Source organism: Podarcis pityusensis (assembly GCF_964106645.2).
Source record: "Podarcis pityusensis genome assembly, chromosome: 16".
NCBI lineage: Eukaryota > Metazoa > Chordata > Lepidosauria > Squamata > Lacertidae > Podarcis > Podarcis pityusensis.
In genome coordinates this window covers 10,153,534-10,167,593 of record NC_138041.1, presented here as the reverse complement: position 1 = coordinate 10,167,593, position 14,060 = coordinate 10,153,534, and the positions used below count along the sequence as shown (strand labels likewise).

The 14,060-nt window shown below is 48.0% G+C and overlaps 1 protein-coding gene across 1 annotated transcript in view; it reads right to left on the bottom strand.

The window, feature by feature from the left end:
• Positions 1 to 5,631, bottom strand: part of HCN3 (hyperpolarization activated cyclic nucleotide gated potassium channel 3) — a 31,969-nt gene extending 26,338 nt beyond the window's left edge. The window contains exon 1 of the mRNA XM_080984559.1: positions 5,048 to 5,631. Coding sequence (XP_080840685.1) covers positions 5,048 to 5,511 — 464 coding nt within the window. The 5' untranslated portion in view covers positions 5,512 to 5,631. The remainder of the gene's footprint in view (positions 1 to 5,047) is intronic.
• Between the last annotated feature and the right edge of the window lie 8,429 nt (positions 5,632 to 14,060).

Here is a 14,060-nt window from a genome sequence, read left to right as displayed (position 1 = left end):
TTGGCTGGGGGAGATGGGAGTTGAAGTCCAGCAATGTCTTGAATGCAACAGGCTCCCCTAACTACATGTAAAGTTTGATTTTTTAAAAACGCACTTTACAACCTTCCTCTAAGACAGGGTTTCCCAAACTTGGGTCTCCAGCTGATTTTGGACTACAACTCCCATCAGCCCTGGCTAGCAAGACCAGTCATCAGGGATGATGGGAACTGTAGTCCAAAAAACAGCTGGAGACCCAAGTTTGGGAAACTCTGCTCTATGAGTTCATGGTAGCCAGCAGGACACACACACACCCTGTTTCACCTTCACAGTAACCCTGTGAAGTAGGCCAAATTGAGAGATTGTGATTGGCCTGAGGCCACCCAATGGACTTCACAAGTTAAGCAGGCATTTGAACCCGGTCCCTGTCCAGAAAAGGGAGGCTGGTCCATGAGGGCAAATGGGGCAGTGCCCCACCAAGCTCAGTTTGCCCTCAGCCAGTGCCCCACCTGTGGCCTCCTTACCTACATCCAGTCAATAATAATAATAATAATAATAATAATAATAATAAATAATTTTATTTATACCCCGCCCTCCCCAGCCAAGACCGGGCTCAGGGCGGCTAACACCAGGTATAAAAACAACTGATTAAAATACAAATTAAAAACAAAATTAAAATACAACATTAAAATGCAGCCTCATTTCAGCAGAAACTCAAATCAAAAACTTTTTGGGGATGAAAACGTCAAATCTTCACCAAGGCTAACTTAGCCAGACTGGTCCTACGTGGGCCAGAAAAAAGCCAGGGAAGTCCCCAAATAGGAGTTCCAACACAGAAGGAGAAAAGAAAAAAGAAAGAGGGGGAGGGAATCAAACTGACTCCAAGCCAAAGGCCAGGCGGAACAACTCTGTCTTACAGGCCCTGCGGAAAGAAATCAGATCCTGCAGGGCCCTGGTCTCATGAGGCAGAGCGTTCCACCAGGCCGGAGCCAGTGTTGAAAAGGCCCTGGCTCTGGTTGAGGCTAATCTGACTTCCTTAGGGTCCGGGACCTCTAGGGTGTTGCTATTTATGGACCTTAAGGTCCTCCGTGGGGCATACCGGGAGAGGCGGTCCCGTAGGTACGAGGGTCCTAGGCCCGTGGTCCTAGTCCTAGGTCCATGGGGGTGGTTCTGCCTGTCAGCTTCCTCCACCTTCTTAGTCTCAGTTTTGCACCTTGTAGGTCGGGAAGAGGAGGAGGGTGGGACAAAACTAGAATGTATAATTAGCTGGCTCCTCTGCCTGCCACCTGCTCTGGCGCCACCTACTGTTCAGCTCCCTGCCTTCCACTCCACCAGCTGAAAGGGGCCTCAGCCACCACTGGCTCTAACCTTCTGGGAGGTTAAAAGGAGATTGCATGTTCTGGCAAGTAGGAAAGAGCCTGGCACTCAGCCACAAAATGTAAGTGAATTACAAAGATGTTAGTCACTTCACAATAGTCACCTCTCCATCCCCACATAAACACTGTGCTCCTAGCTATCGGCTCGTTTTTGTCATCAGCCTAAGCCTGGGATAAGGGACGCGGGTGGCGCTGTGGGTTAAATCACAGAGCCTAGGACTTGCCGATCAGGTGGTCGGCGGTTCGAATCCCCATGACGGGGTGAGCTCCCGTTGCTCGGTCCCTGCTCCTGCCAACCTAGCAGTTTGAAAGCACATCAAAGTGCAAGTAGATAAATAGGTACCACTCCAGCGGGATGGTAAACGGCGTTTGCGTGCGCTGCTCTGGTTCGCCAGAAGCAGCTTAGTCATGCTGGCCACATGGCCCGGAAGCTGTACGCCGGCTCCCTCGGCCAGTAAAGCGAGATGAGCGCCGCAACCCCAGAGTCGGCCACGACTGGACCTAATGGTCAGGGGTCCCTTTACCTTTACCTTTAAGCCTGGGATGGGGGAACATTTTCCTTGGCAAGGTCCGTATTGGCTCACAGTAAAGCTTCCGGTGGGACTGCATGCCAGACAAAAGCACTCAAGGGGAATATGAAGCAGGGCTGCTGAGAGGCGTGGCCTAGGAAGAAGGGTGTGGCTTGGGGATGCAGAGAGAGCCCAAGGGGCCAGACAGAGAGGTTGCATTGGGGCTGGAGGTGGGCGTGGCCTGGGACAAACGTGGGCGGGGCAATGGAGGCAACAGTTGGCTTTTGTACAATATGGTTTGAATTTCCTTAGATAAATGGTCCTGTTGATCACACCTAACCCGGACACAGGTGTTTTCGTATAAACTGCGGATGAGAAGCAGTAATCGTCTATCTATGTTCGAGGAACTTAGTTTTTCCCAAAATCTGTCTCGTGATATCAAATCAAAAGCAGATTTAAAATCTGTAAAGCCTGCATAAAGGGATCCTCCTTTTTTTGAGGTATATTTTTCCACAAGGTGTGGGAGTACTAGGCCTTGATCTATGGTTGACCAATATGCCCTGAATCCAGCTTGTGCTTCTGTAAGCACATGTTCTCGCTCCATGCAGTCCACAAGTTTAGCCACTCAGAGGTCAGAAGCTTCTACACACACACACAGTTTTCTTTCTCTCCTCCAACATCCACCCATGCAAGCAAGAAGCACTGGCCTACTTCTAGGTTCCATCCAGCCAGGCCAAACTGTTTGAGGAGAGTGTTTGACAGGATAGCTGAGATGCATGGCTTAGGGAGAGGGTCCGGGGGCCGCATAGAGAGGCCTGGAGGGCTGCATTTGGCTCCTGAGCCTGAGGCTTTCCACACCTGGCCTAGTCTCTTCAAGGACAGTCCTGCAACCCTTTAAAAAGAGGAAGATGCCTTATAACAAGTCAGATTGTTGATCTCAGTGCTATCAGTACTAACTAGTAGGCATTCTCTAAGATACCTGAAGGATCATCTCCACCCCCATTGTCCAGCCTGGACACTGAAGTCCTGCTCCCAGGGCCTTCTGGAGATTCCCTCAACTGTGGGAAGTGAAGTTGCAGGGAAGCAGGGAGAGGGCCTTCTGTGGAGCAGCTTCCCAGCAGGTGTCAAGGAGATAAACAACTACCATATTGGCTGAATATAAGCCTCACTTTCCCCCCAAAAATCCGACCATGAAATGTTAAAGTGCAGCTTCAATTCACAACCTTACAAAAACTGCCTTCTACGATACCACTGCTGAAACAGACATACGGTAAAATGGAACAGGTGTGAGTGCCTGCAGAATTTTAAGAGAGTGGCTTATATCCGGGTGTTGTCTTTTTAAAAAATTTTCCCCCTGAATTTTAAAGGTGTGGCTTATTTGCAGGTGCAGCTTATATTTGGGCCAATACGGTATATGACCTTCTACAGACATCGGAAGATAGCCCTGTATTGGGAAACTTTCAATGTCTGGTGTATTATGTGTTCTTTTATAATCTGTTGGAAGCCGCCCAGAGTGGCTGGGGAAACCAAGTCCAATGGGCGGGGTACAAGTTGTTGTTGTTGTTGTTGTTGTTGTTGTTGTTGTTGTTGTTGTTGTCTTAACTTGGGACCTTTGACATGCAAAGGATGCCAAACAGCCTCGGCCCTGTATACCTGAAGGAGGGTCTTCACCTGCATTGTTCACCTTGAACACTGAGATCTAGCTCTGAGCATCTTCTGACAGTTTCCGCACTGCGAGAAGTAAAGTTACAGGTAACCTGGCAGAGGGCCTTCTCCGTAGTGGCACCCACCCTGTGGAATGCCCTCCTGTCAGATGTCAAGGAGATAAGTAAGTATTCAACCTTTAGAAGACATCTATAGGCAGCCCTGTATAGGGAGGTTTTCAATGTGAAATGCTTTATTATGTTTTTGTATATGCCCAGAGTGGCTGGGGTGACCCAGTCAGATGGGCAGGGTACAGATAATGAAATTATTATCCTTAAAGGATGTGTTTTACCACTGAGCTATGATCCTCCCCCCTGAAGGATTCCTCTGCCTAGGGACCCATGACAGACAGGCAGGAGGACATAGGAATGTGCCTTAGACTGAGTCAGACCATTGGTCCATATACCTCAGTGCTGTGTACACTGACTGGCAGTGCCTCTCCAATATTTCAGATAGGACTACCTGGAGAGGCTGCCAGAGACCTTTTGCAGGCAAGGCAGATGCTCTGACCACAGAACTACAGTCTCTGTTTGCAGGCTCCCCTCACCGCCCCCTTAACCTAAGGTTACCAGATTTTTTTCAATGAATCTGGGGACACTTTTCAAATTCAATGGATTTTGAATGGGGATTGATTTGTAAATCCAGGGACTATCCCAGGGAAATGGGGACTTCTAGTAACCTTACCTTAACTTTCAATTTACATCCACAGCAAGAGCTGGGGTCCTTATTTGCGTTACCAAGGGCCAACACAGATTGGTTAATCGGAAGGCATGGCATGGGCAAGGCCCAGGTGGCACACACAGACCGGTCAAGGAGGAATTTAAGACCTTTGCTTTCCCGCAGGCAGGATGTGAAATGAGAGCACCTGGTCTGGTGGATCAGGGATGACTCACTCCCCCCCCCCGTCCCCCCCTCGCTCCTCCCGCCTTTTTAATAGTGGGGATAATTCGGAATCTGTCCTGGGAGTTTTACTGTAAACTGAATGGCAGGAGATATAAATAGAACGAATAAATGAATAAGTAAACAACGGGGAGACGTGGCCCAAATAGCCCTGAGAAGGGTGGCTGGCCCTGTTGCTTCAAGAATATATGTCTCTCTCTCCTTCCTCCGCCCCCTTTTCGCCTTGCAAGGAGAGGGGGGGGGGGTGCTAAAGAGAAGTTGGTGAAGGTAATGTTGTGGAAGAGGCCGATGACGCCATGAATGCGCCCAGCGCTTTATTTTAAGAGCAGCTCGCAAAAAGCCCCCGCCCCGAGGACAGCCCAAAGCAAACCACCACCGTCTGGCCCTTCAGACGGCCTGGGCGAGTGCAGCTTGCAAGCGAGAGAGATTCAGCACCTCGGAGAGCGCCGCGCGCCCCGCGCTCTGATTTCCCACGACCCGGTTGGTGGGTCCTTCTTCCAGGGCGCACCCACCTCCACCCCCGCTGAGAAGTGGGTCCCTGGGGTGGGGGTGCCCGAAGCCCACCCCCTCCGGCGCGCTTACCTGAAATCGCTGTAGGGATGGATGATCCAGTACCCGACGGACTTGACCCTCTGCTGCTCGATCTCCACCGCCTTGTGGCTGCCGAACATGCGGAGCGAGAACTTGTTGACGGCCGGTTGGAGCATGGCGCCCAGCTGCCGCTGCACGAAGGTGCCCTCGGGGCCGTCGGGGCTGGCGGTGGCGGCAGCCGCGGACGCGATGTCGGCGGCCACGATCTGCTCGGCCACGGTGGCCGGCGCCATCTCCGCTTTGCTGGGGGCCGCCGAGCCTTTGCGGGTGGGGGGCTCCGATCTGCCGTCGGGGGGCTGGCAGCCCGCCCGGGATCCGCCCGGGGGCCTCCCCGCGGCCTCGCCGTCCATCACGGGCGGCGGCGGCGCCTTATGGCGAGGGTCGGGGGGCCCCTGGAGCGGCCGGCGCGCCCCCTCCTGGGTCTCCGCGGCGTCCATGGCGCTCGTCGTCGTCATCGTCCCTTTAGGCGGGCGCCTTTCCTTCAGATGCCCTTGCCCGGGCGGCCCCGCTGCCCTCTCTCCGAGGGCGCATCCCCTCGCCCGCCCCGCTCGGGCCCGGCTCCAGCGGGGAGGAGGGCGCGCACAGCCTGGACGGACGGGCGGCTGGGTGGGGCGCGCGGAGAGGCGGCAGGCAGGCCCGGGGGGCCCGGGGCGCGCATCAAGGGCGAGGCTGGCGTCGAGCAGCCTCAGCTGGGTCCAGGGACCGAGGGGGTGCCTCGCATGGCCTCCCCCGGACGGGCGAGGGGGTCGCCGGTGCCGGAAAGCCTGTTGTGCGCGCGCGCGCCCAAGGGAGCGTCAGCGGAGGAGAAGGAGGAGAAGGTGGAGGGTCGTCAGCCGGGCTGTCGGAGAGGGCGAGCCGGAGGAGTCATCCTCGTAGGAGCGGGCAGGGAAGTGGCCGCGGCGGTGGCACCAGGGCGCGCAACAAACCCAGTGGGCGCCGCCGCGCGCAGGGGCGGCTCTAAGGAACGGGCAGCCGGAGGGGTGCTAACTCGGCGAGGGAAAGGTGCCATCTAGCGTCGGCCGACAGATCGCCACCGGCTTGGGGCGGTGCCGAGGGTGGGGGGCGGAAAGGCACGAGCCTCGGAGGTGCCCACCCCTTAGAGATGGGCGGGGGAAGGGAATCTCCTCTGTGGGTTAATGACGCCTGTTTACCTGGGGAGGTAAATTGCATTGCTGCCATGGCGATGGTGATGGTGGTGGCGACCGCTGTCATTCTTTCCGGGGCTTGGACTCTTGATTATCTACGACCTCTTTTTTTTTTTTTTTTTTTTTTTTTTTTGCGTGGGCGGGTTGTCTTAATCTAGTTTTTCTTCTTTTTCCTCTTCATTGAAAAATTAAAAAATAAAAATGGCAAGTGCGCCGAGTAAGATGAGACGCAAAAGAGGAAGAAATCTAGTTTGTGTTTTTTTTAAAGAGACTTGCTTTTTTAAATGCTGGTTTTAATGTATGCATTTCATAGGAGCCAAGTCCTAGGGTCCGAGGTCTTTTCAGCCCCTTAATAAAATATTTGAGAGGGCCGAGACACCCATCCCCCAAGTTGATGACCACTGGCATTCAAAATGGTGTGTGTGTTGTGATTGATTTCGTGGGGCAGCGCTTACCTGCCCCCCCCAAATATTTTATTGAAGTTGGCACCCTGTGTTTGCTTGCTTGCTTAAATAATGTAAGTTGCATTGGATTCCTGTGGCCCCCAAGAAAGCGACTGATACATTTAATACTGCAAATAAATTTCATATTGTAATCTTATGTTGTGAACTGCCCTGAGATCTACGAGTATAGGGCCATATACAGTGGTACCTCGGGTTACATACACTTCAGGTTACATACGTTTCAGGTTACAGACTCTGCTAACCCAGAAATATTGCTTCAGGTTAAGAAGTTTGCTTCAGGATGAGAACAGAAATCATGCTCCGGCGGCATGGCAGCAGCAGGAGGCCCCATTAGCTAAAGTGGTGCTTCAGGTTAAGAACAGTTTCAGGTTAAGTTTGGACCTCCGGAACGAATTAAGTACTTAACCCGAGGTACCACTGTACACATTTAATAAAAATATTAAAATGAATAGCAATAGTAATGGAATTCTGCTCAGAGTAAACCCGCTGGAACGAATCGCCCTAAGTTAGTTTTGGCTATTCACATCAATGGGAGAATATAAATTAATTCACCCATTTTTATTGATTAATCAGTCAATTAATTAATCATATTTGTAGCCCAACTTTTTCTTTCAAAGGCGCACAAGGTGTCCAACATGTTTCTACCCCTCCCCAATTAATCTCCACAACAACCACCCTAGGAGGTAGGTTAGGCAGTGGCTGGCTGAATGTCACCCACTGAGCTTCACTGCCAGGTAAGGATTTGAACCCAGGTCCCAGTCACTTGGATGGATCTGCTCTGATGATGATGATTTCATTTCTATACCCCTTTATATTTTAAAGAAAAATCTCAAAGCAGTTTACGGCATATTAAACATCAACAAAACAATGCAGAATCAAACATTTCTGAAGAAAGTCGAATATAAAGTGCACAGTCAAAGCAACACAATTAACAGGAAACCAAAATACCATCTCAAAGATTTCTCATTACAAAGGAGGTCAAATAATGGAAACATATTTAACACAAACAAAAACAAAATCTTAAACATTTCAAAAGAAAGCATTGCTAAGTGAAGTCAAATATAACATGCACATTTAAAACAGCATAATTAACAAGAAAATAAAATATTTTAAGCATGACACGGCTGTTTGGCAGGCACAAAAAGATGGGGCAAAAGAATCCAATAATTAGCATTGGATACATGGAGGGACACGGGTGGCGCTGTGGGTTAAACCACAGAGCCTAGAATTTGCTGATCAAAAGGTTGGCGGTTCGAATCCCCACAACGGGGTGAACTCCTGTTGCTCAGTCCCTGCTCCTGCCGACCTAGCAGTTCAAAAGCACGTCAAAGTGCAAGTAGATAAATAGGTACCGCTGCAGCAGAAAGGTAAACGGCGTTTCCGTGTGCTGCTCTGGTTTGCCAGAAGCGGCTTAGTCATGCTGGCCACATGACCTGGAAGCTGTACGCCGGCTCCCTTGGCCAATAAAGCGAGATGAGTGCTGCAACTCCAGAGTCGGTCACGACTGGACCTAATGGTCAGGGGTCCCTTTACCTTTACCTTTACCTTTACATGGAGAAAGCACACTTGGCTCCTGGGTCCATCATTATCACTTGAGGCCCAGGTGGACGTTGTGGGTAGGAGAGATGATTTCCATCTCATCCTGGTTTGGCAGCTTCAGCCTCCTTTGGGACAGAAAGGACTTGGCCCCCATCCTCCATACTTTTGTATAAAGTTCATATTGGATTGTTTTAGTGCCCTCAAAGACGACTGGGAACCATCAACTGGTCCAAAATGCAGTGGCCGGACCGGGGCTGGCTTTGTAAGTCACATAGCCCTAGTCTCAAATAGTTGCATCGGCTGCCAGTTCATTTGTGGGGCTAATTAAAGGGGATCTAAAATCCAGTATTAAAACCAGATTAAACGGACTGCAGCCACAGGAATAGGGCGGGCCCTGAAAACACACATCTCAGGTGTCAAAGGCCAGCTTTGTCTTCAGTACTAGGGGAAGCTGCACAGTGAAGGGGCCAGACGCACCTCTTTGGGGAAGGAGTTCCCAACTTAGGGGCTGCCACAGGTAAGTCCACTCCTGAGCCCTTCCAGCAAACCTCAGAGAGTAGCAAACCTAACAAGAGGACCTCTCCCCCTCTGCCGTTCTCAACACCCAGCCAGCTCTGTAGGGAAAGAGGCGGTCTTTCTTTTTTCCCAATCTTAAAAATTAATTTTCCAAAAAGTTTTTTAAACAAACAAACATAAATCTTCACCGTATTAATTCAAACTTAATTACATTGTTAAGTGACTTCCTCGTGTCCCCCTGGTTGAATTTCAATGTATATCATTTTAACGGTTTTCCCAATCCTAAATTCTTTTAAAAAATTAACTTAATCACTTAACATCTTTCTTTCTTTCCAGTTCGACATTAAACATATTAATTCATCACGTTACAAATTTAAATCCTAAGCCTATCTGGTATTTGCAAGCTTTTCCACTTAATTTAACTTAACATATTTAACTAAAGAGTCTTTAAATTTCATCCATTCTTCCTGGTACTCCTTCTGATCGCGGACTCTTCCAGTCAGTTTGGCTAGCTCCAAAAAATCCATCATCTTCATCCTCCAGTCTTCCACCGTTGGTATTTCTTGTGTTTTTCAGTTCTTAGCTAATAAAATTCGAGCAGCAGTTGTGGCATACAAAAATAATTTAACATCTTTCTTGGGCGATTCCAAACCTATTATTCCAAGAAGAAAGGCCTCTGGTTTCTTAATAAATGTATATTTCAACATTTTTTTTCAATTAATTATAAATCTTCTCCCAGAAGTCTTTCACCCTGGGGCAAGTCCACCACATACGATAGAAAGTACCCTCTTTTTCTTTACATTTCCAACATAGATTATCACTGTTATGGTAAATTTTTGCTGGTTTTACAGGAGTCAAATACCATCTATACATCGTTTTCATCATATTTTCCTTTAACACTGTACATGCAGTGAACGTGACCCCTTTCTTCCACAGTCTTTCCCAATCTTCAAACATTATGTTGTGGTCCACATCTCTTGCCCAAGAGGTGGTCTTTCAGCTATAGGTTTTGTGGACTGGTGCCACAATCAAATGCATGAAGTAGCATAATCAATGTGACTTTCAGAAACCAATTATCCTTAGCTGGCTGACATCATATATGCCTGCATGGTTTAGTGGCATTCCATCCCTGAGCTGTCTGGCAGCACTCACCGAACCATCGTTATCATGTGAGGCACAAATGGTTGCCTCCACTTATTTATTACTGCATTTGCATCTCACATTTTATCCAGGGAACTCATGGTGCCGTACATTTTTCTCCCTCTCCCTGTTTATCCTTACGACAACCCTGTGAGGTAGGTTAAGGCTGCAAGACAGTGACTAGCCCAAGGTCGTGCCTGAGAGGAAATTTGAACCCTGATCTCCCAGGTCTTAGTCTGACACACTAACCACTACACCCCACTGCCTCTCCTTGGCATGGAGCCTCTGTTACTACCTTAGACTGGTGTGACCTCAGTAATCCTACTAGAAGGTAAAGGACCCCTGGACAGTTAAGTCCAGTCGTCAAAGGTGACTATGGGGTTGCGTCGCTCATCTCACTTTGAGGCTGAGGGAGCCACTGTTTGTCCACAGACAGCTTTCCGGGTCATGTGGCCAGCATGACTTAACCACTTCTGGTGCAACTGGACACCGTGACAGAAGCCAGAGCGCACAGAAACACCGTTTGCCTTCCCGCCGCAGCAGTACCTATTTATCTAGTTGCAGTGGCGTGCTTTCGAACTGCTAGGTAGGCAGGAGCTGGGACAGAGCAACAGGAGCTCACTCCATCGCAGGGATTTGAACTGGCGACCACAGCGCCACCCGCGTCCCTATTCCTACTAGTAGAACTGGCTTGGGGCTGGGCAGCGTTGCTGCCCTGCCTGCTGATGAACCTCCAGGTTAGACTACAGTGGTACCTTAGTTCTAGAACTTAATCCATTCCAAGAGTCCGTTTGATTCTCGAAACCGTTCGAAAACCAAGGCGCAGCTTCCAATTGGCTGCAGGAGCTTCCTGTGCTCAAGTGGTAGAAATGTTGGATGTTTGGCTTCTGAAAAACATTCGCAAACCGGAACACTTACTTCTGGGTTTGCGGCATTCGGGTTCCGATTTGTTCAACAACCAAGCTGTTCAAGAACCAAGGTACCACTGTACTATAATTTGTTTATATGTGGGGCTGCCTTTAAAGACCGTATGGAAACTGAATTTAGGTCACATCCACACTGCACACTTAAAGTACATGCTTCCCTCCCTCACCCCACCCCTGACCACAAAGAATCCCGGGAACTTTTATTTTCCCCTCGCAATGCTACAATTCCCAGCACCTTTAACAAACTCCGGTTCCTAGGATTTTGTGTGGTGTAAGCCAGCTGCTTTAAATGTGTGTGTGGGTGTGACCATAGTCCAAAATATAGCTGCGGAGCTGTTAACCCCAACTGGGTGCTATGATCATATTATGCTTTTGCTTCGCCTATTGCACCAGCTGCCGATTAATTTTCAGGTTCAAGATGTTGGTTTTCATGCGAGGCTTGAGGGAGGGAGACCGAAGGGGCTGGTTGCCCCCACAATTGCCCACCTGCATGCTGAGATCTTCAGCAAAGGCCCTCCTTCTGGTGTCCCCATCTCAAGTGCGGTAAAGAGCTCTACATGAAAGGGCCTTCTTGGTGATGACCCCTTGACTATGGAATACTCTCCCTGAAGAAGCCCTCCTGATCCCTACCTTGATGTCATTTTTAGTAAAGACCTTTCCACTTTAATCCACTACATGTCACTATTATGGTGCTTGGTGTTTGTTTTCAATCTTGTTGAGTCTGACAATTTCTTTGCTGCTCTTTTCTACTGTAGTATTTCAACAATTTATTTTATTGCATTTTTTTTGGTAAAGGGAACCTGCTGAAGGGCCAGCTATGAATTTAATAATACAGTGGTACCTCGGGTTAAGTACTTAATTCGTTCCGGAGGTCTGTTCTTAACCTGAAACTGTTCTTAACCTGAAGCACCACTTTGGCTAATGGGGCCTCCTGCTGCCGCTGCGCCGCCGCTGCACGATTTCTGTTCTCATCCTGAAGCAAAGTTCTTAACCTGAAGCACTATTTCTGGGTTAGCGGAGTCTGTAACCTGAAGCGTATGTAACCTGAGGTACCACTGTAATAATAATAATAATAATAATACTGTAATAATAATAATAATAATAAATGTAGACATAGGATTAAAGGGCACACATCCAATGAAGATTTATTCAGCGTCAAAAGCTGTGGAGTCCAGAGGGGCTTTAATTACTCCCTAGCAGGTGTATTTAGGATTATGATCTTACACAGTCTGATTCATGACAGGTTTTAACTAAACGGAAGTGAAATAATTACTTAAATGCGGTAAGTAAATACTTCTCCCTTTACCTCCATCTGCATTTTATTGCCTTTCCCTTGCTTCCTCTCTTTCCAGATTGAAAGCCCCATTTATTTATTGCAGGGGTCAGCAACCTTTTTCAGCTGTGGGCCAGTCCACTGTCCCTCAGACCATGTGGTGGGCCGGACTATATTTTTGGGATGGAAATGAACGAATTCCTATGCCCCACAAATAACCCAGAGATGCATTTTAAATAAAAGCACACATTCTACTCATGTAAAAACAGGCTGATTCCCAGACTGTCTGTGGGCCGGATTGAGAAGGTGATCGGGCCACATCCGGCCCACGGGTCTTAGGTTGCCTACCCGATTTATTGCATGATTTATTTATCACATTTACATCTCACTTTTCCTTTAAAGAGTTTAAGGTACTGTACATGGTTCTCATTTCATCCTCCCAACAACCTAGTTGAGCAGGATAGGCTGAATGACTGTCTCAAGGTCACCCACTGAGTTTCATGGTAGAGAAGGGATTTGAACCCTGATCAGACAAATCCTAGTCTGACACTCTTAACCAGTACACCCCAATCGCTCCCTTGATGCGGTGCCCTGTCGTCTCATTGTTTGTAAGGCTCCACGTGCATGGATTATATAATAAAAACAATGGTGATGATGTCTTTGTATTAATAGTATTACTTATGAATTAATCTTAGTTGTGATTAATAATTAACATTGTTGCTTTCTATTGACATTGGATAATGATTAACAATTAATACTGCTTTGCATTAATGCAAACAGCAATGGTAATAAAAAAAAACAGCAGCTATTAAATTTCGTGTTAGTTCCTAATTTTCTTGCAAGCGCTTTCATGCACCCAGTTTGGGTTTCTGTGGAGGGGCGTGGCTATGGGCGTGACATATGCTTGCCCCGCCCCTCCTAACCCCCGCCCTTTCGCTCACTTCCTTCGCTTGGCAGGCGAGTGAGAGGAGGAGGGGTCACGTGCTGCCGCTCCCCTTTTCTCCCCGCTTCTCTTTCTCACTACGCATGCGTCTCTCGTGTATTTCTAGAATTAGGAAAAATGTAGAGGTGATACACACCGCCGACTTCTGAATTACGAAGTGCATAATTTTCTATAGGTGTCAATGGCTCTCCTTCTCTCCTCCCCGAACAAAGCTTGAGTTAAAAAGAGCACACCTGAAGCACATGTTCCATCCTTTAAAGAATTCTGGGGACTGAAGTGTATTAAGAGTTGCTGGAAATTGTAATTCTGTTACACACGTTTACTAGTCTTTAAGGCAGGGGATGGGAGGAACCCGCACTGCAAGGCTCCAGTTCCCACCATCAGTAACCACCAGCCATGTCACTTGGGGCTGATGGAGATCCGAGCATCATCATCCTCATTTATATCCAGGACTCGAGGCAGCTTACAAAACTTACAACACGCATGCCAAAAACCACAAAAAGCTGAAAACATACAAAAGAGAATAGTCAAAAAGTAATTGCATTGTAACAGAATTGAAACAATATTTGTTAAAAAACTGAAAGATGTAAAAACAGTACAGAAGTAATAAAAACAGAGGTTGTGCTCGAACACAGCTCAAACAAAGGCTCGCTCCCGCATGCATACAAGGCACTACGCTTACTTGCAATACACTTTGCTGGGGATAGACAAGCCTCCAAAGCAGGGCTGGAAGAATGGCAGATGAAGATGATGGATTTTTCGGAGCTAGCCGACCTAACCGGAAGAGTCCGCGACCAGAAGGAGGAGGAGTATCAGGAAGAGTAGATTAAATTTAATGATTACTTAGTTAAATATGTTAAGTTAAATTAACTGAAAACAGCTTGCAGACACTTAATTGGCTTAGGATATTATCTATGTTATTTTTTTTTTATATATAAATTTTTATTGGTTTTACAAAATTTTTAAAACAATACAAACATATAAAAAGACATACAAACACATATAGTTTCATGACCTTTCTTTTCATAAACCTTCTTTCTCGGACTCCCCCATACCTC